General features: G+C 39.8%; 3 protein-coding genes across 4 annotated transcripts; 1 reads left to right on the top strand and 2 right to left on the bottom strand.

Moving 5' to 3' along the window:
• Positions 1-63: 63 nt before the first annotated feature.
• Positions 64-8,416, bottom strand: LOC5515791 (estradiol 17-beta-dehydrogenase 8). 2 transcript variants are annotated; one of them, XM_048722442.1, is made up of 9 exons: positions 8,320-8,416; positions 6,029-6,348; positions 3,469-3,507; positions 3,106-3,162; positions 2,195-2,280; positions 1,813-1,897; positions 1,511-1,553; positions 1,320-1,394; positions 64-500 (listed from the first exon to the last, which is right to left on the bottom strand). In XM_048722442.1, the coding sequence occupies exons 1-9, from the start codon at positions 8,366-8,368 to the stop codon at positions 484-486; spliced, it is 771 nt and encodes a 256-aa protein (XP_048578399.1). In that variant the 5' UTR covers positions 8,369-8,416; the 3' UTR covers positions 64-483. The 2 variants fall into 2 exon arrangements, with proteins under 2 accessions (XP_048578399.1, XP_048578396.1); XM_048722439.1 differs by lacking the exon at positions 3,106-3,162 and having other exon boundaries at positions 3,412-3,507.
• Positions 8,417-8,699: 283 nt separating this feature from the next.
• On the bottom strand, positions 8,700-10,291 carry LOC5515729 (low molecular weight phosphotyrosine protein phosphatase). Its single transcript, XM_001635787.3, has one exon. The coding sequence runs from the start codon at positions 10,258-10,260 to the stop codon at positions 9,787-9,789; it is 474 nt and encodes a 157-aa protein (XP_001635837.2). The 5' UTR covers positions 10,261-10,291; the 3' UTR covers positions 8,700-9,786.
• Positions 10,292-10,304: 13 nt separating this feature from the next.
• On the top strand, positions 10,305-19,934 carry LOC5515790 (histone acetyltransferase KAT2A). Its single transcript, XM_032385504.2, has 18 exons — positions 10,305-10,541; positions 10,650-10,825; positions 12,241-12,427; positions 12,905-13,278; positions 13,543-13,692; positions 13,961-14,025; positions 14,225-14,299; positions 14,626-14,699; positions 14,943-15,154; positions 15,608-15,734; positions 16,495-16,605; positions 17,166-17,246; positions 17,309-17,371; positions 17,543-17,657; positions 18,334-18,367; positions 18,446-18,512; positions 18,695-18,779; positions 19,243-19,934. Exons 1-18 carry the CDS (start codon positions 10,311-10,313, stop codon positions 19,425-19,427), a joined length of 2,412 nt encoding a protein of 803 aa, XP_032241395.2. The 5' UTR covers positions 10,305-10,310; the 3' UTR covers positions 19,428-19,934.
• Positions 19,935-20,494: the final 560 nt, after the last annotated feature.

Here is a 20,494-nt window from a genome sequence, read left to right as displayed (position 1 = left end):
CCCAGGGGAAGAAGTAAGAAGTTTAAGAAAGGAGGAGATTGTTTTTTGTATGGTTTTTTTTTGGGAGTTCTTCAGCAGGGGCGGAGGACGGGGAGGGGCAAGGAGACGGATTTTTTTTTTCATACGAATGTGAGGTTTACATGTTCTAAATACGTAAAAAAAAAAAAAAAAAAAAAAAAAAAAACGTCCAGTTGATTTAAATTGGCTGCTTGATAAAAGACAACATCATACATTTAAACTGTTTGTATTCATTTTTAGTGGTACTCTACGTCAAACCAAGCCCCCCCCCCCCCCCCCCGAAACCACACAATCCTGTAACTTTTGGGACCATTCCGCCGCCCCTGATATTTTCAAACAAAATATCTGAATATAGGGGGCCATGCTCTACTTGGCTAAAAGTTTTATGTGGTCGTGCCTGCACTACTGAACACTGCATCTGCTGCATCATCCTTTCTCATAAATGAGTCGTCCACATGGTTTACTTTAGAGTGACAATCCACCTGTAGACAAAATCATATTTACTAGGTTATGGGAAAGGGAAATTGGGTAGAGCAGAAGATTTATGCACAGCAGAAGGTTTTCACTTCATACAGTAATTCAATTTGGTTTTGCAAATTATTTTAGTCAAAGTAAAACAACAGTCAAAGGTCAAACAACCATAAGAAATAAAACGACAGTCAAACTGGGGCCAACACATTAAAGCGTAAAAGTGAAAATTTCAGCATTATCGTGCATATTAGATGCATAATCTTATTTTATGAGAATTTGATGTGAGAAAGTCAATACTTGGCAAAAGTTTTGAAATAGAGTCGCACTGTAAAAAGTGTTGTATAGCTCTTGTTATATTAAAACTGCATTGTCACCAGTTTACTTAACAGATTACGTAACAATCTCCGATGATTTTTAACGGAAAACGCAAAAAATATTTCAAAATATTGAAGGCAGTGTGTTTATTGGAAATTTCTTTGAGGATGTGATTGATAATTTAGAACGGATGGCCTGTTAAATATCTCGGATTTTCATAGATTCTTTCGTCTTTTAACGGTTGAGGTTTCCGTCGGACCTCCGGAAGTAAACTGGTGACAATGCGGCTTTAAGGATAACACTAGCTTCGGCTGCCTGCGAAGCAACCACTGCTCCACAGCTGAAGCTTTTGACCTGCATCTCCAAATATCTCACTTGTCCGTCGCATCTAGATTTTTTTGTTTGGTTTGATTTTATTTTGGTTTTGGATTTCCAAATACCTGCGGTGGAGGTAGGGTATCATATGAAAAAATCTCAGACTCCAAAACTCTTAGGTTAAAACATACTGTTAGTACCTGTGACATCAATACTGGCTCCTGTGATGTAACTGCTCTCATCACATGCTAAAAAGCTCACCACATCTGCTATATCTGATGTAAAATGAAGAGAAATAATAACAATAGGGTGCATCCCATGTTAATGTAACACGTAAAGTAGCTTAGTTGATCAGGAATTTCCGCGTAACAACTATCACCAATTTACTTACTGGAAGGCTGTCCAAATCGACCCAAAGGAATAAAATGCTTAATCTAAAGAAAGAAAAAACGTTTATTGGTCTGACATAAAGCAATTCATTCGACTTCCAAATGCACAAACATACATAATATATGAAGCTTCGTGTGCTTAGGCAGAATACCAGACAGTTATAGATAATCCAATACCACAGACTAGACATTAAAGACCAGTTTTTTTCCCAGCCTTACCACTTCTGTTGAAAGTTACAATATAATGCATACAATATTTATTATCTACAATACATCTAATACATACAATTATACAAGTGATTACCTGTTCTGTTATATGAGCAGGGACCTTTCTGGTCATTGGTGTATCAATAAACCCAGGTAAAATTGCATTACATCTTATTCCAAACCTGTCAAACAAGAGGATTACCATCAATCATTGGGACTCACTGTAGACACTGGCTAGCTAATAGGTAGCTGCTCAAGAATAGGCTACTCATGTAGGCTAAGGCTGGGTAGCGTATGTATATAACTGCTCATGAATAGGCTATGGCTCGGTATAATGTGTGTAGCTGCTCACTTATATGCTAAAAATGGGTAGTATATGTGTAGCTGCTTATGTTTAGACTAAGACAATCTAGCGCATGTGCTCATGTATATGCTTTAGTGGAGATTACTTAAGTGGGCTTTACTTTAGTTGGCTTTACCTGGCAAGTTCTATAGCACAGACTTTTGTTAGACCCTCAACACCAGCTTTTGATGCTGCATAGTTGGCTTGTCCCATGTTACCACTCTTCATGTGGAGAAAGAGCAACAGATGTCAGGAGTCACTCCAAACATAAAAAGATGCGAACTAAACCCGGGGGTACTCAGCCTATGTTTTGGTATAGGGTTGCGGCTGAGGGTTTTGAAACCTGACCCTGTTTAGGGAAATTTTTTTTTGAAAAACCATACCCTGTTTAGGAAAACACCCTTGATTTTAGGACCCTGTTTAGGACAACACCCTCAATTTTAGGACCCTGTTAGCATGTGAGAGCAAGCAAGGCAATCAGATTGGCGGCGGGATCAGCGGTTACGAGTTTTAGCAAGGCAACCAAATCGGTACCCTGTTTAGGACAAACTTTCTTAAAATTATATACACTGTTCACGACAGAGAGGCCTGAATATATACCCTGTTCAGGACAGAGAGGCCTGAAATATATACCCTGTTCAGGACAGAGAGGCTGGAAATGTATACCATGTTTAGGACAAAGAAGTAAACAACCATAACCTGTCCAGCGGCACGTCCCAGTATAGCCCATATAAGGGAGTACACCCCCCCCCCCCCCCGGGAACTAAATAAGTCATGGCTTTTTTGTTATGGCTGTCTATATCCTTAATTTTGTCAATTAAAAGGCTTGTGATATTCTATTTATCAATGTCAGCCAACTCAAGGTTGCTGATTATTTTTGTGTTAGTTGGGAATGATAATAAGTAATAACTTTCTTAGAAAGTTTTTCTTTCTGTTTATTTTGTTTTCAGCCATTGCTTTAGCTGTTGTTTGGCACATAATAAGAAATGTCCCCATGAGACAAAACCATATACTACTTACAGTAGTGAATATTTTTTAGATTCCTACCTTTGCTACAATACTTGATATATTGATAATAGAACCGTTGTTTATTTTGTTTTCGACCATTGCTTTATCTGTTGTTTGGCACATAATAAGAAATGTCCCCATGAGACAAAACCATATACTACTTACAGTAGTGAATATTTTTTAAATTCCTACCTTTGCTACAATACTTGATATATTGATAATAGAACCGTTGTTTTTTTTGTTTTCGACCATTGCTTTAGCTGTTGTTTGGCACATAATAAGAAATGTCCCCTTGAGACAAAACAACCATATACTACTTACAGTGAATATTTTTTAGATTCCTACCTTTGCTACAATACTTGATATATTGATAATAGAACCGTTGTTTATTTTGTTTTCGACCATTGCTTTAGCTGTTGTTTGGCACATAAGAAACGTCCCCTAGAGACAAAATCAATAACCATATTTAGTGTATGAAAGTTGGTACAAGTGCTATACTAGGCTTGTGTATTGAAATATGTTTGTGGGCAAAAACACTATATTCACTCCTCCATTTCCTAACAGTAAGATAAAAAAGTACACACCAGGTCTACAAACAAGTACTGCTAAGGAATATTTTCTAGGAAGTCTGGGGTTTAGCCAAGGGGTAACTAGGGGTGCCAGTTTCAATGAGATTTTAGCAAGTAGATATGTCCTTACATCTTTTAAGGCAGGTAATACCCCCAGAAACAATACTTTTTAGGACCTAAGGGAAAGTTCATTTATTATCCCGAGGGGTAGGGGGGCATGAGGATTTTGATAAAAGTGAGGGATAAAATAAGTTGACCCCCCTTCAGGAGTAACAACATTTTTCATGCCTTCCCTTGCGCTTCCCCCATATTTTCGGTACCCCCCCTCTCCCGGAAACTGAAGAAAAAAGGAGCAAAGAAAGAACGGCAATGGCAATGTCTAAGGAATGCAACCAAGAGATAAGCTGCAAGCTGGACAAAAAGTGGAGGGAAAGGAATTGGATGAAAACATTAATTCAGAAAAAGTAAAGGCACTCAATTTCTCAAAGATGCGACTAACTCCAGGTTGCAACCTGATAATGGTTGATGCTATAGATGACATAAAAGAAGCAAAAAAGGCTTTTTCGACCTTCTCCTTGCAAGAAAAGCGCAGCATGAAAAAAGAGAGCGAGGTAGACAGGAGAATCAGATATCAGCGAGGATTTTGATGATGGAGAATGAGCGCTTATAGCATTAAAACGTTTTGTTTATATTTTAGATATGGAACATAAGCACTTTATAATATTATATAGCGGAGACCAGGTTAGGTTTGCATTGCATAGATATAACGTGGCAATCACACCCAAACCCAGGATTTTTCTTGGGTGGTGCGAAATCAGAGAAAGTGGACCTAATTTTACCCGGGGGGGGGAGGGGGGGGTTGGAGTTCTCTGACAAAAATCTGGCCACCCCCGAAAAAACAAATCAAAGGGCTCTGTGAGCCAGCTCATGAATGCAAAATTAATTTGTTTTTCTAGTTATTTTCTTGTGTGCATACAACATATACAGCAGGAATTTTTAACAAAGGATGAACACATCCAAGATGCGGGGAGTACCTTTCTTTTCAATGTGATGAAACACCAAGAACAGTTTGATTATTTATTATTATCATAAAAAGTAAAAAAAAAATTAGACGTCACAAGTAGGTATAGAACCTCCGGTCTCTGACATCTTAGACAAGCGACAGAACCACTATACCACCGAGGCATTGCCGAAGTAACATCTGAGTAAAATTAGTTTTTATCCTAATTGGTATCTCACCGTTCGAACTGCCTTTGCTAACATATCAAATTTCGCCCTATTCTCTCCGGAAACAGAAGTTATATACCCGGCATAATTAATGAAGCTACAGTCATACGTATTTTAAGCATGTCAACATTCTAGAAATTCACAAAATCGTTATTGATTGTTTCTTGATGAATAAGCGTGTTTGAACGAGTTTTGTTTGATATTTAGCACTTAACTATTATTGATAAAACAACCTATGAAAGTCCATACTATTTTTTTGACCTGCAAACAGAGGCTTTTTTTTTATTACCCTGCAAAGAAAGGCCCTACTAACAGAGGCTTCTCCCTTGTGTTTCTCTGAATTCAAAAAGTGCTTTGACTATCCGCTCTTTCAACACAAAATCACTCTTTCAGCACAAATTCACACAAATAACGCGAAAACCCAGAGACGCGAATAATCAAGTACTAGAAGAAGGAGAATTTAAAGCTTTGCTAGCATTTTACTTGTTTTGTAAACTAACAACTTGAATTGGACTGAACCGTAGAAGATCAATTGACGTCAGTGACGAAGGCGCATGCGCACGCTCAACCCACATCGAAGACTTTTTTGTAAAAACTAGCTTATATATACTTTGCGGCTATAACACGTAATGACCATAACGGTCACAGGTCGATCTTTTATAGTACTCAGCTTTAACCAGAAGTTGGTCACCAGAAGTTTACAGGGAGACCTAAAAATTGCTGTGTTGCGAAAGCACAGAAAAACCACAAAAAGTTTACGGATGATCGATCCAACGATCGAGTGACACAGAAGTCCCTCCAATAACTCGTGAATGCTTGCAAAGCATTTTTTGCCAAGGATTTTTTTATGCATTGCATGTAGCGAGACTTGATCGATCAGTATAGGCTGTGAACTTTATCACAAATTTACTAGCACAATCTACACATGCCTAGAGACAACACCCAAAGGAATCAGTGACCCCCCTTTTAAAATCCAAAAACTTTCGACGCCCCTCCCCTTTAGACCTCGGAAATTTTTCAAGGCTCCCCCACGGTATCCTTAGCCCTCCCCCTTCCCAGGGATAATAAATGAACTTTCCCTAATTTTTACTTTTTACAACACTTTTTAGGACCTACAGTATATAATTAGACATCTTAATCTTAATTTTCACTTTGAAACTGTGTACCTTCAGGTTAACATCAATAACATCATCAAAATCTTGCTCTTTCATTTTCAAAAGTAAAGCATCTTTAGCAATCCCTGCAGAGTTTACAAGTATGCATGGTGCTCGTTGATACTCTTTGTGAATAGCCTGTAATAAATCCTTCACTTCTGAGGAAGATGCAACATTGACAGCAAAATGAGTGTGCCGTGTGGTATCATTGTGTGTTGCTAAGTTTTCTGAAGTCTCTTTTGCTCCCACACCATGAAGGTCTATCACAGATACTGATGCACCTCTGTTTGCCAAGGCCTCACAAACAGCTCGTCCGATGCCACTCCCACCTCCTAAACAGATATATTAATAGAGCATTATGCCATTGATATCTTTTGGCATTGCAGCAAGAGAGGCCTAGGCCTGAAGTCAGAGGGGGTTCAGTTCAGAAAAATCACCTGTAAACTCTCCCGCATTAGGCGGGAGTCTCAAGATTTTGGACATCTTTTCCCACTCTCCCGCGTGGAGCACCAACTCTCCCGCTTTTTAGAGATTTTTATCGCTTCCGAAAATTATTTTATATATTATATATAATTATATTATTTATAATCAGCCACCACAATCCAGTGGCGGGTCTAGGTGGATGGTCTAGGGGGTTGAACCCACTTAATTTTCCCTTCGAAGCATGCTCCCACCCATCCCTTATTTAAAAAAATAGATCTAATTTTTGTGTGCGTCTGTCCTCTAATAGATGGATAGATGTCATAATGTGTCATGAACAAAAAAGTATGCAATGAGATGCAGTCGAGTTGCGTGAGTGTTGTTTGTGACACGCTGCGACGTCTTGCGCGCATGCTGATGCCAAGCATGCATGTTTCCTCTAATAACACGTGGACTCTTGACCAATCACATACCTGCCAACCCCCAGACTTGAAAAACCGGGAAATTATTTTAAGGGGAAGGGTTGGGGGTATGGGATGAGGGGGGGGGGGGGGTGGGGGGATAAGCAAATCACAAGAGTTTTGCTCGAAGATGTGTGTGTTCCTTTGTTCTCTTATTGTTTTTGGGTACCCTGTGGTGAAGCGAATGAAAAAAAATTTTAAAGCGTAAAGAGTAAAGACTGTTTTCGAGAAATTCCTTCATACATTCAACTTTGTAACAAATATTCAGAATAATATATTCAATCGATAAAGGAAACTGAGAAAGGAATCTCAGTTTCTATCTATTTGATAAAATGATAAAATGGTGAAAACTTTGATCGAAATTTTCGAGATGTTCCCTCACGAGAACTCTTGAGAACTTTTGAAATTACTTGTGTTGCAATTACTTTTGGGTAAAACACTTTATTGACTGGACTAATGGTTCGATGTCAAGAACATCAATTTCAACTACTTTTTGAGAGGCCATCATTTTAAAATCATTGTATCCGGACCACAGAGCGCCTAAACATTCTCTCTGATAAGCCTTGAAGTTTGTAGCCGGCATGATTTACAACGCCAACTTAAAAACTGGCGCAAAAACGGCTCCAAAGTATGAGCCAAATTCTCAACAATTTGCACGAAAATGGTCAAACTTGATTGGTCCATATCTGCAAGCATTTCAGTATTGCGGGAGTAGTCCTGTGGTTTACAAAAAACGCCTGGAAAAGGCTCATTCTCGAAAAACCTGAAAACATCATAACTTGAATACAAACTATAAGAATTGCATAATTTTGTGGCTAAAATCCAACTTTTACTTCAAAAACTTCTCGACTAATTAAAATTTGGTCATAAACCGGGAGATTTAAGGTAAAACCGGGAGATTTGATAAAAAACCGGGAGTCTCACGGTAAAACCGGGAGAGTTGGCAGGTATGCAATCAGAACATGTGATTTACAAGTGTAGTTGTATAAATCTTTTAAAGTTGACATGCACTATGAAATTATTTGACTGGCAGACTAACACCAAAATAAACACAGAGATGACTGTGGCCATCACGCCAGAGACATATAAACTTCTGATTCATAAGCACTGAAAAAGTTGCTTTGTGTTGTTATGTTGCTGCAAAAAGATTACCACAAAAAATTATATGCCTTCTTAGTGAAAAAAAGCATATTAGTGCTCAGAAAATGAGCGAGTTGGAGATTCTGGGAGGCTATAGGATAATGCAGTATTTCCTTCTACGGGATGCATGCCCAAAAACCACTAATTGGTGTGTATTTGCGCGATGATAACAGTTTTGGAATGGAGAACCAGAGTTTTACACAATAGAATAAAGCACCACAATCAGGTGCGATACGGGACGATCGGCGTTTTATCGGGTAAAAAGACTAGGTTATAACATACCAGTCACTAAAGCTAGCCGTCCTCTTAGCAATCCACCGACGGCCGCCATTTTGGGACGAAGTGTTACCACAGCCACCCCAACAAGGCAGAATGAAAATAAGAAGAGAGGAGCGAGGGGGATTCGGATTTCAGAAGTGACACCAATGAGTCTTCCTTGAGAACACAAACCAGTGAAATGCATAAAAAGGAGCCTCTCATAACAGGAACGAGGAAGTCTAGTAGTATGTAAAAAATATGTGTTTTTTTGATAGTCTAAATTTAGTTTCATTAATAATTAACATTCAGATGGAATTGGCCTTGAAGTCAGGATCAAGCGGCTTGAGAAGAAGTAAGGGTGATGGGGGACAATTGATGATGGGGAAAACACGACGATTCGACAATTACATGAGGGGGCTCATTTATTCTCATAAAAGGAAGTTTATCTGCACAGTTCTTCTATACTTTTGAGACCCAGAAAAAAATGGTTTCATAAACTATGTTTGATTAGTCAAAATCTCAAAGGTAGTGGTACCTATTATCGGACAGTGCCCTATTATCGGACACTCGAAAAAAATCCTAAATATCTCAAACAATAGGAAAACACACAGAAAAATGACCCATCAAGTCGAAGAAACAACGTTCAGAAAACATGTATTGCGAAGCTTTTAATGGGTGTTTGTTTCGCAAAACTAGAAATAATTTACTCTCATGCATCGCAAAATGGGGACTGAAATCTTCTCTTTGACTTTAATACGCGAGGAGTCGTAAATAAGCCATGATTTACTGATCGTGATGAATCCGCCATTTTGTTGTTGATCTCACAGGATGCTATTTGGGCACTGTTTCCGTAGACACACCAGGATAGCTCGAGTTGCTTGTAGCTAGCCTCGGTGCCCTATTATCAGACAGCCTAGCAAATGCCGAACAACTCAACGTAAATTTGAGGAATCGCCAAGTGAAAGCACATTTCGCCATGCAGTTTGTCATGCGTGCCATGCATGTGTTTTGAATCGCTTGCTACAGCAGAGAAAGAGTCTCAAACTAAATTCTACCATGACATTGTAAAGTACATTCGTCAACAATTATTGTCTGCAGTATTTAAATGAAGCATTATTTTTCCTTTTTTTTTGCGAAGAAATCTGCTGTGTACGATAATAGGTAAGAGCATCCGATATTAGGGCTTCACAACACTTCTTGCTAACGATTGTTTTCTCCCGAATTTAACTGCCAAATTTTCGTTATTTAGGTGGAATTATTATGTTTAATAGTCAGTGATTTCTAGCTGTAAAACCTAAGATTCAATTGTGTTTAGTAGGCGATATATAGGTACCATGTCCTTATGGTATAAAAGAATCTATTGCGCAGAAAACTAATAGATTGGCTTCTCACATCCCTCTGCCATCCAACACCAAAAAAAAAATTCACATCCCAAAGCTAATATTTTTGAAAGCAATGTTTATCTTTCCACAAACATCACACACTCTGGTTTTAGGCAGAGCAGTTCTTTTTCAGGAACTCTTGACAGCAGCGGTAACAGTGCTTGTACATAACTTCAAAGTCGTCTTCATCGCCATAATATGGGTCTTCTATAATAGTGACTCCGTCTGGGTCGTATTTCCCAAACAACTCAACTTTCGCCGTCCCGTCCTTCGGCCTAACTTGCTCAAGATCTTGTACGTTTTCATCATCGAAGGCTAAAATCAACCCGAATTCTCTGAAATCCTCCTCGCAAACCTGTCGCGCGCGGTGAGTGTTTGGAACGCCTTCTCGCTTCTGGATAGCCAGACCTCTCCTATCAGGTCGTTTTCCAACATGCCATGGCCCAATTGCAGCGCTGTCTAACTTCCACTGTTTATCAAGTCCTTTTTGAGCAAGCAGATGTCTAAGAATGGCCTCAGATGTGGGAGAACGGCAGATATTTCCTAAACAGACAAAGAGCACAGACCGGCATTCGTCCGCCATATTGGAGACTGCGAAGGACTGGGCGCTTAGTGGTGTACTGCGCATGCGAAATGCGAAATAGGGTGATAAACAAAAAATCCAAAATGGCGGCTGTGATTGGCGAGACTACTACAAATGGAGCGAGCGCTGATCCGTCTAGAAGGGCAGCAACACAGCAAATGAATCCTTCAGAGTTTAGCCGACCGGTAAATCTACAGAGAATAGCTCAAAGAAAGGCTCAAGTCAAGACATATCCGCGTCGAAAGAAACTGGAAAAACTAGGGGTCTATTCCAGCTGCAAAGTAAGATCGGATTTATTAATTATTCATGAAAGATCCCAAGTATGAAGTGTTATAAATGAAATAAACGTGATATTTACTTGATACCTGTATGTTTTTCTAATGTGCCAGGGAGAGGATACTTGCAAATGTAATGGATGGAAGAACCCCAACCCCCCACCCACCCCTCCCCGGCTAGACCTGTCTCAACCGCTGGCCAGCCTGAATGACCCGTGTCGCAGCTGTGGACACTCTCTGGGACTCCACATTTCCCAACTGCAAAGCATATCTGAGGATGAACTTGACAGGTAAAGTCTGAGTGGTATTTATCTTGAAATCTTTATATAGTTCAATTGCCACTGAGCCTACCCTGGGTTCCACAGGCTGAATAACTTCTTCACCCAGCATGCTAGGGGGCAGGGAATCAAATGGGTTGGCAGCAACTTCTTTCGTTGTAATTCTCGCTTCCCTTTAAAAACTCTCGCTTTGCTAAAAAAGCTCTTGCTTTGTTTGAAAATAAACCCTCTCGCTTAGATTGAAAAACTCTCAGAGCCTCTGGTTTCCAGGGTACACCGAGCCCCACTACCAAGCTAAATACATATAATGGGGATACACTGAGCCCTACTACCAAGCTAAATTAGACTATCATGGGGGTACACTGAGCCACACTACCAAGCTAAATCAGACTATAATGGGGATACACTGAGCCACACTACCACGCTAAATCAGACTATAATGGGGTACACTGAGCCACACTACCAAGCTAAATCAGACTATAATGGGGTACACTGAGCCACACTGCTAAGCTAAATCAGACTATAATGGGGATACACTGAGCCACACTACCAAGCTAAATCAGACTATAAAGGGGGTACAGCGAGCCCCACTACCAAGCTAAATCAGACTATAATGGGGGTACACTGAGCCCCACTACCAAGCTAAATTAGACAATAATGGGGTACACTGAGCCACACTACCAAGCTAAATCAGACTATAATGGGGTACACTGAGCCCCACTACCAAGCTAAATCAGACTATAATGGGGTACACTGAGCCACACTACCAAGCTAAATCAGACTATAATGGGGTACACTGAGCCCCAATACCAAGCTAAATCAGACTATAATGGGGTACACTGAGCCTCACTACCAAGCTAAATTAGACAATAATGGGGTACACTGAGCCACACTACCAAGCTAAACCAGACTATAATGGGGTACACTGAGCCCCACTACCAAGCTAAATCAGACTATAATGGGGGCACACTGAGCCACACTACCAAGCTAAATCAGACAATAATGGGGTACACTGAGCCACACTACCCAGCTAAATCAGACTATAATGGGGGTACACCGAGCCCCACTGGGATGGTAGAGGTGGCTCACCCAGAGACAGGCGATTGATAAAAGATATAAAAGTAATAAATTATTATTTTCAATTTGAGGGCTAAAATTGTCAGGGAAACTGTGGTACCATGTTTTCAGCGATGTGTTCAACAAGTTTGACGAGAAAAACAACAGACAAGCTGTACAATATATCAATAATTTGGTGTACTATTCCAAGGAGACAGTTGGTGCCCTTGGAGAATGAAAAATGAAAGGGTGAAGCAGCCAACCCCATGCTAGTTCTGTCACAAAATTAAACTTCTGATAACTCATCACAAAAAAAACAAGCAATATTGTGTAATTATATTAAAAAGTATCATAAATCGTTATCATTATAGGTTACTCTGTATGGTGGTGGATGTTGAGAACTTGTTCATGTGTGTTCACAAGGAAGAGGATGCGGACACAAAGCAAGTTTACTTCTACCTGTTCAAGCTTTTACGAAAGTGCATTTTACAAATGTCAACGCCCAATGTTGAGGGCCAGCTTGGCACACCTCCATTTGAAAAGCCAAGTATTGCCAAGGTAATGATTTAAGTCTTTTAACAAATGAGTGGATTTATTTCTCCTGTGTTTTCATTTTTTTTAAATAATAATAATAATATATAATAATAATTAAAAAAAAAGAATAATATAAAAAAGGAAGCTAAAAGAATGACAGGGGATGCATAAACCCTCTCACAGTGACCACCCCTCAGTGACATTATGAATGTACAGTACCAACCATCTACTAAGAAAAAAATATGAATTCTTATTATGAAATCTTGGAGGTTCTGGGGGGTACTTTGTACTGTTAATTTGCCCAAATACGGATGATTTAGCATAAAAAGCATGATTTTAGCAAAAACAAGTTTGTGGTGAAATTTTCTGTCTCTTGTCTGCATCATCAAGGATGCTTAAGCTTGCTATAATATTAATAGCACCTCATCTATCAACACAATGTAAAGTACATTAGACGCTAGTACATATTTTGTGTTTAATAAAACAATATTTATCCTTTAGGCTGTTATAAATTTTGTCCTTCACAAGTTTGGCCACTTGCCTCAGCGGGAATGGCAAATAATGCATGATTTGGCCAAAATGTTTCTTCACTGTTTGAACCACTGGAAATTAGAGACAGTAGCGATGCGAAAGCAACACGCAGAGGCTGAGCACATTGCCGCATATAAACTAAACTACACAAGATGGCTTTGTTACTGTCATGTGCCAGTCTTCTGTGATAGCCTCCCAAAGTGTGACACAACAGCAGTGTTTGGGAGGACCCTCTTGAGATCTGTGTTCTCAGTAATGAGGAGTCAACTCTTGGAGAAGTTTAGAGCTGAGAAGGACAAAATGCCTGCAGACAAGAGGACTATTGTGCTCACTCATTTTCCAAGGTGACTTACAGTAAAACTATTTCTGTTACCATTGATAAATATAAGAAACCGTCTTCACCTATATATATTTTTAAAAGTAGTTCTCTTTATCACTTTATCTCCTTATGGATAGAAGAACTGTTCTTTACATGTAACAGCTCCACCTACAAGAAAATAATCCAGATCACTTTTCGGTTACTGCATGTTTAAAAAAGAGATTCCACCTTTTTTGAACAGTTATTGAAAATGTTCAAATCTATAAAACCCCCCCTCTTTTTATCCTAGGTTTTTATCCATGCTTGAAAAGGAAGTTTATGGTGAGAGTTCTCCAATTTGGGATGATGACTTTACAGTTCCACAGTCTTTGATGGCAGCCAGAGCATCTTCAACACCTGTTGTCACTATCAATGCTGAAAGTGGGGATTCACAAACTGGGTGTGTTGCTGTTCATTTTTACTTTTTACCAAAAAAATATAATGTTAATCATAAATTCGAGGAATCTTTGGGGATTGTAAAATCTTTAACATTTATTACAGAGAGTCTATGTTGGTTCAGTAGTAGTTATTTACATGGAAGGTGGGGTTAGTAGGTTTCTATATTAAGGTACCTGGTGAAAATTGGGTTCCTAGACAGGATGGGGGGGTCTAGTGTGATACTGTGAAATGTTACACTACTTAAAATAATTTTTGGTGATTATTTGCAGTTCATCAGCAGCAACTTTGCCATCAGGATTAAATATTTTGTCTTCAAGTTCACCAACATTCGAAGGTAGTTTTTCAGTGTTCTCATATTCAATTCTCAAGTTTATAATAAATTATTCCAATTCAATTCCATCTTTTATAATCATAATTTTCTTATTCTGACCTTAAAGCAATCAGTATCACATCAGGTCAAAAACGTTTAGGACTGACCTCCTAACATGTTTGTTCACTAGTAATTTTGTGTTTGTATTGTGTGTTTATCGAAGAGCTCACTTGTGTAAAGAGATCTCATGATGAGGATGTGACTGCTGCCCCTTCAGAGAAGAAGCAAAAGCTTGCGGGTATGATCTTAGGAACAAGACAAAAAGCCCCACTATGTGACAAAAACTGTATGCCAGTTACAGTAGAGAAAAAATATTTTTGGAGAAATGCACACCCTTTCCTGCTCTCCTCCTGAAGTTAAATGGCCAAACACTTATTAGAATGCTGTAAAATAAACATTTGTAATTTGCTGTTTTTCCGGCTAATTACCACAGTTTTTTGAGGTTGGAGCATCTGACCGCAGAGGTGTGACTGCAGTTAGCACGTTTTTTTACCAGAGGTTACTGCACTCGAATGTTGCTATAGTTTTTGACATCAATGTAAATAATGTATATTTGATTGATAGGTGATGTACCTCTTGATGTCCTAAAGCAAGTTGTGGAGACAATAAGTGACCCTTCGGCTATGATAGGTCCAGAGGTATGGAAAACAAGTACCCTGCTATTAATCTTACCACTGTAAATAAAACTACAATTTCTAACCAACAAGGTTTAACATCATAAAGAAAACTACTCCAGGAATATTTTGAAGCTTGATTGTTCCTGTTGATCGTATTCCCCTATACTTGTATGTCTGCTAGAATGGCCTGAGAAGGTCTCACCTTCTCTTATCAAGTGCTCAGGTTACCTCTTGCCATGCTTTAGACTCTCTCCTCTCTTTCAGAGTGGCTTATACCCGGGAGCCCATAGTGCACGTGATGAGCATGCGCGCTGCGAGGAGAGACGAGGCGTTATTGAGTTTCATGTTGTTGGCAACTCCCTTCGGCGGATGCCTTCTCGTCTGACCCAACAATGGCTGGTTGGTTTGCAGAATGTCTTCTCATATCAGCTCCCGCGCATGCCCAAAGAATACATCACAAGACTTGTGTTTGACCCGTGAGTCTCCACAAAAGGACCCTATTGACAGTGCTGAAAAACTAGTTCCAATAACCCATGGTTAAAACAGCCTTTTTGTTTAAAAAAAAGGAAGTTTTTTACTGATAGACATTCACACTTAGAAAAAAACAAGAAAACTAGAGCAAACCCAAGACTATTATATAATATCTGACCTTGTATCAGCTTACTGCAGTATGTAAATTATGTTTTAAAAGCTGTTGAAAAGAGTGACTAAAATTAGACTTTTATAGCTTTACTCAAATGACATGATTACAATTATGCTCATTTTGCTGGAGTATGTCCATAAGCATTGTTATCCAGCGCTATCAACTCAATTTGGACTTGACTATAGTACTGTAAAATGTACGTAACTGGACAATTTTTAAACTAGTGTTGATCCCGAATCGCTGGGTATAACGCAAATGTGTCATTGAGCTCCCTGTGTAATTACAGGAAACACAAGACGTTAGCTCTTGTCAAGGATAATCGTCCGATTGGTGGAATTTGTTTTCGGATGTTTCCCACACAAAACTTCACTGAGATTGTATTCTGTGCCATCACTTCAAACGAACAAGTCAAGGTAACACTGTGCCACCACCGGGTTTATCCTAATGCATGTACTGTAGATCAATCTATCCTTACTTCAAGAAAAGATAGTTGTCTTCTTTAAGATTGTTGTCTCCTATAAGATAGTTTTCTCCTATAAGATAGTCTCCTCCTATCAGATAGTTTTCTCCTATAAGCTAATTTTTTCCTATTTGATAGCTTTCTCCTATAAGCTAGTTTTCTCCTATTAGATAGCTTTCTCCTATACGTACTTCAACTTGAATGTTACAAAGAGGCTTTTCTTGAGAAGATTTTGAGGAGTTTTCCGACTTTAGTAGAAATCTTTATCAGCTACTGTTTTTCATGCACACGAAGTGCAAAACAAACATTTTACGAGTGTTATTAACCACATTTTACATGGTCTTATTTGGCGGAGATATAGATTTGATTGTCATGTTTTTTGTTTTTGTTTTGATTGTTAAGGGCTAGGGTGGGTAGAGGCATGGTTTAATTGTCGGGGTAATTTGATTGTTATGGGCTAGTGTTGTTAGAGACATGGTTTAATTGTCGGGTTATTTTGATTGTTATGGGGTAGGGTGGGTAGAGACATGTTTTAATTGTCGGGTTGTTTTATTGTTATGGGCTAGGGTTAGTAAAGACATGGTATAATTGTCGGGTTGTTCTCATTGTTATAGACTAGGGTTGGTACAGACATGGTATAATTGTCGGGTTGTTCTCATTGTTATAGACTAGGGTTGGTACAGACATGGTATAATTGTCGGGTTGTTTTGCAGGGTTACGGCACACACCTCATGAATCACCTGAAGGACTATCATATCAAACACGGCGTACTGAACCTGCTAACCTACGCTGACGAGTATGCCATCGGCTACTTCAAGAAGCAGGTTCGTGCTAAAATTTTTCTGTTGGAGGAGTTCCTCCTGCTATTATGGATATGTTTATGGATACGCAAAGGCAACTGCAGGAGCTTCAGAGGCAAGGCCAGGAACGTCAGCAAAATATGTCAGCGGAAGAACCGGAAGGAGTTGCCAAGTGGGGCGTTCCTGAACCGTCCTGATCCGCAGCCACCCAAATTTGTATTTCGGGTTATTTACCTTTTAAAGAAATCTTCCCAAAAAATCTTATGTTAAGCCATGGCTGAACTGGCCTGTTAAGGCAGGCGCGCCCCTGGGAGCATGAATACGCGGCTGATTACTACAATGGATAGGTAAATAAGCGGAGCAATGGCTGGATGGATGTTAGTATTTAGTAGGTGAGCGAAGTATCAGTAAGTATAAGCGAAGTAATAAGTAGGAGCAAGGAGAGTAAAGAAACGTTTGAGAACAAGGACATTGATGGATTTTGGTAGAACAAATTTAGGAATTGGAGAAAATGCACATAAAAATAATGAAAAATAAAATAAAAATCCGATCAAGTTTGACTTTGATTATCAAAATATTCTCAGGGCTTTAGCAAAGAGATCAAGATCCCCAAGGCCTCATACACGGGTTACATTAAGGAGTACGAAGGCGCCACACTCATGCACGTAAGTTCTTATTCACTTAGTCAAAGTCGCCTTCTACCATGACATTGTCTTGTCTTTTTCAGTGTCAGGTCAACAGCTGTATTCAATACACCGAGTTCTCCACCATAATACGAAAACAGAAAGAGGTAAGCTATGTCACCGTCACATAATACGGAAGGCATAATGTTCCACAAGGACCGCAGTCAGAAAGAGGCAAGCTAAGTCTTACATGGAGGACAATAATTCTGGTAATGCTTAATAAGAAATTGATAATTGCATGATAATAATTGCACATGATGTGTCTTTGTCCCGGACAGATCGTCAAGAAACTGATGAGCCGAAAGCAGGAGCAGATCCGTCGCGTGTACCCAGGGCTGACGTGCTTCAAAGAGGGAGTCCGACAGATCCCAGTCGAGAGTATTCCTGGAATAAGTAAGTGATACTGATGTAGCCTTCCTCACAGGCATTGCTTTATGCCCAAAAAGCACTAGAAAAGAAACAAGGACGCTCGGGGGTCCTGTGACGATTCTTAACCACAGAAATCCCGCGGGGAAATTCGGATCAATTCTACCACCATCAGGCTAGTGTTTATTATGATAGTAATTATGATGGTGATTATAAAGTCGTTGGTAGTGATGATGTTACTGTTGATCTACCCACGTGTTTTAAAAAGCTTCTGTCACCCGCCATTTTGTCATCCTAGCAAAATTCCAAGAGTAAGAAAGCATCCATTTCCATCGGCTGGTTTGGCAAAGCTGTTGCGATATTTTCCATTGAATTTGGAAGATGAAGAAGATTTTGTCTGTAGGTGGTTATTTTGGGGTTTCTTATATTGGTTGAAAACAATAACAAAGGTGTGGGAGACAAAGGGCTCTTTTATGCCTCAAAAGATCAATACAAGCGAGATGTGCATAGCATACTAAATCCGCTTGAATCACTGTGAAATTTGATTAATGTTGCTAAAGTGATTGTATTTTGCAAAAACCTTTGCAAAGTTTTTGTTGTCAATTGACAAAAGATATGTATTTTTTTATATTCCACGACGACTTTACTGGCTGATTTTACGCTTTTTACTGGCGTTTTCCTCTTACTAATTAAAATCTTACAGGTGAGACTGGCTGGCGATCGAGTATGAATAAAAGGTACACTCTCGCAGATTCTTTCTCTCTGATCCAGGAAAACTACTTTGACGTGGTAACTAATCTCATATTTTTTCATAGCGTCACCAAAGAAGCAGATCCATCAGTTTTACAAACGCAACTCAAGAACATCCTGACGCAAGTCAAGGTAGATGAAACGCAATAAAACATTTCCCCTACGAACATGAAGACCATGGATATACTGTACACATTGCTAGACCTTTTTGTTGCTTTTGATTTACTTGTTCTGTTTTGAAATATATTGAGGCGATAGATGCTCAAATAAAAAAGCTTTTGCGCTCCTATTAATCCTTATGATGTGCTCCGCAGAATCACGCCAGTGCCTGGCCGTTTCAGAAGCCTGTTGAACGCGCGGAAGCTCCGGACTATTACGAACACATCAAGTACCCCATGGGTAAGAAAGCATTTTGGCCAAAAGTGCCTATAAGGCATGCGGCTCAATGGTTACAGTCTCTTACGCAGGGAACGAGGAAGTTAGTAGAGGTGTGTGCATTTCTGCGTTGAGCTCAAGCTGAAAGAGGTGTGAACGACTGCGTATACATAAGTCAAGATACAGTATAAGACCTAGATATATTATATCTTATTCTTATTCACCAAATACGTTCACTGCCGTAATGGCTTGATTAAGGGCCTGGCAATTATTTAGATTTTAATGTCCCAGGCCAGGCGCTTATTCTTATATCCATTTCATCTCTCGTTTAAAAATGCTTTTTACCAAACGTGCAAGGATTAAAAATCCTCAAAACACCCTAGTAAAATAAGCTCTCAATAATAAAATGTTTTGGCAGGCAGTACTGTCAGTTATCGTCACCTAAAAGGAAGGTAGTGTCTAACTGCGATATTGTTATGATCTACAGATTTAAAGACGATGACAGAGCGCCTTAAAAGTGGCTATTACAGTTCGAAGAAGCTCTTCGTAGCAGACATGCGCAGAATCTTCCAGAACTGTCGCACGTACAACTCGCCCGATACGGAGTATTACAAGTGCGCGAACACTGTTGAACGGTTCTTCCTTAGCAAGATAAAGGAGCCGGGAAAATGAGGGCACCGTTGAACGGTTCTTCGTTAGCAAGATAAATGAGCCGGAAAAATAAGGACACTGTTGAACGGTTCTTGCTTAGCAAGATTAATAAGGAGCCGGGAAAATGAGGGCACCGTTGAACGGTTCTTCCTCAGCAAGATAAGGGAGCCGGGAAAATTAGGACACCGTTGAACGGTTCTTCGTTAGCAAGATTAAGGAGCCGGGAAAATAAGGACACCGTCGAACGATTCTTGCTTAGCAAGATTAAGGAGCCGGGAAAATATGGACACCGTTGAACGGTTCTCTCTTCGAACAATCACAGCCGTTTTTGGTTATCCAAATATGGAAAGTGCAAGTTTCTTTTGGAGGCGGGAAAACTGTGCGGACTTTTTAAACTGTTGATTCAGATCGGAAACATGATCTTACTCTATAGAGTAAGAGACTCTCGAGTCACGGGTTGCGAAATCGCAAAGCAGATTTGTGTATTTATTTCAAAATCAACTTCAATAAAATAATAATTGGAAGGAATGTTTTCTTTCCGAGAGAAGGTTTAAACCCTATGTCTATCGCTAACCACGTTCCCGCCCCTTCATCCCTTTCCCATAACACCGGCTAACTGGCCGCCGTACATTAGATTAAATTCAATATTTTGTGAAAATTCTTTCGCATCATTTTAGTGTGATCCTTTTCATCGCCTATAATAACAATATTTGAATTCTATCCGCAAGCACGAGAGAGATGGAGGTCAACAGCCTAGAGCGCGTAACTACTGGGTCCGCAAGCACGGGAGAGAGACGGATATCAACAGCGAGTGGCGCGTTACGCCGGGTCCGCAAGCACGAGAGAGATGGAGGTCAACAGCGAGTGGCGCATTACGCTGGATCCGCAAGCACGAGAGAGATGGAGGTCAACAGCGAGTGGCGCGTTACATTGTCCGCAAGCACGAGAGAGATGGAAGTCAACAGCGAGTGGCGCGTTACATTGTCCGCAAGCACGAGGGAGATCAAGGTCAACAGCGAGTGGCGCGTTACGCCAGGTCCGGAAGCACGAGAGAGATCAAGGTCAACAGCGAGTGGCGCGTTACGCTG

This window comes from Nematostella vectensis, chromosome 2 (assembly GCF_932526225.1).
Source record: "Nematostella vectensis chromosome 2, jaNemVect1.1, whole genome shotgun sequence".
NCBI lineage: Eukaryota > Metazoa > Cnidaria > Anthozoa > Actiniaria > Edwardsiidae > Nematostella > Nematostella vectensis.
This window is presented reverse-complemented; position numbering and strand designations above follow the sequence as displayed.

Coding starts and splice junctions, on each gene's coding strand:
- LOC5515791 (XM_048722439.1), bottom strand. CDS start 8,368: ATGGCGGCCGTCGGTGGATTGCTAAGAGGACGGCTAGCTTTAGTGACT. Junction 1,554..1,812: donor CTGCTCATATAACAGAACAG/GTAATCACTTGT, acceptor TTCTTTCTTTAG/ATTAAGCATTTTATTCCTTT. Junction 1,395..1,510: donor TCGATTTGGACAGCCTTCCA/GTAAGTAAATTG, acceptor ATTTTACATCAG/ATATAGCAGATGTGGTGAGC.
- LOC5515729 (XM_001635787.3), bottom strand. CDS start 10,260: ATGGCGGACGAATGCCGGTCTGTGCTCTTTGTCTGTTTAGGAAATATC.
- LOC5515790 (XM_032385504.2), top strand. CDS start 10,311: ATGCGAAATAGGGTGATAAACAAAAAATCCAAAATGGCGGCTGTGATT. Junction 13,693..13,960: donor AGTGGGGATTCACAAACTGG/GTGTGTTGCTGT, acceptor GATTATTTGCAG/TTCATCAGCAGCAACTTTGC. Junction 15,155..15,607: donor ACAAGACTTGTGTTTGACCC/GTGAGTCTCCAC, acceptor GTGTAATTACAG/GAAACACAAGACGTTAGCTC.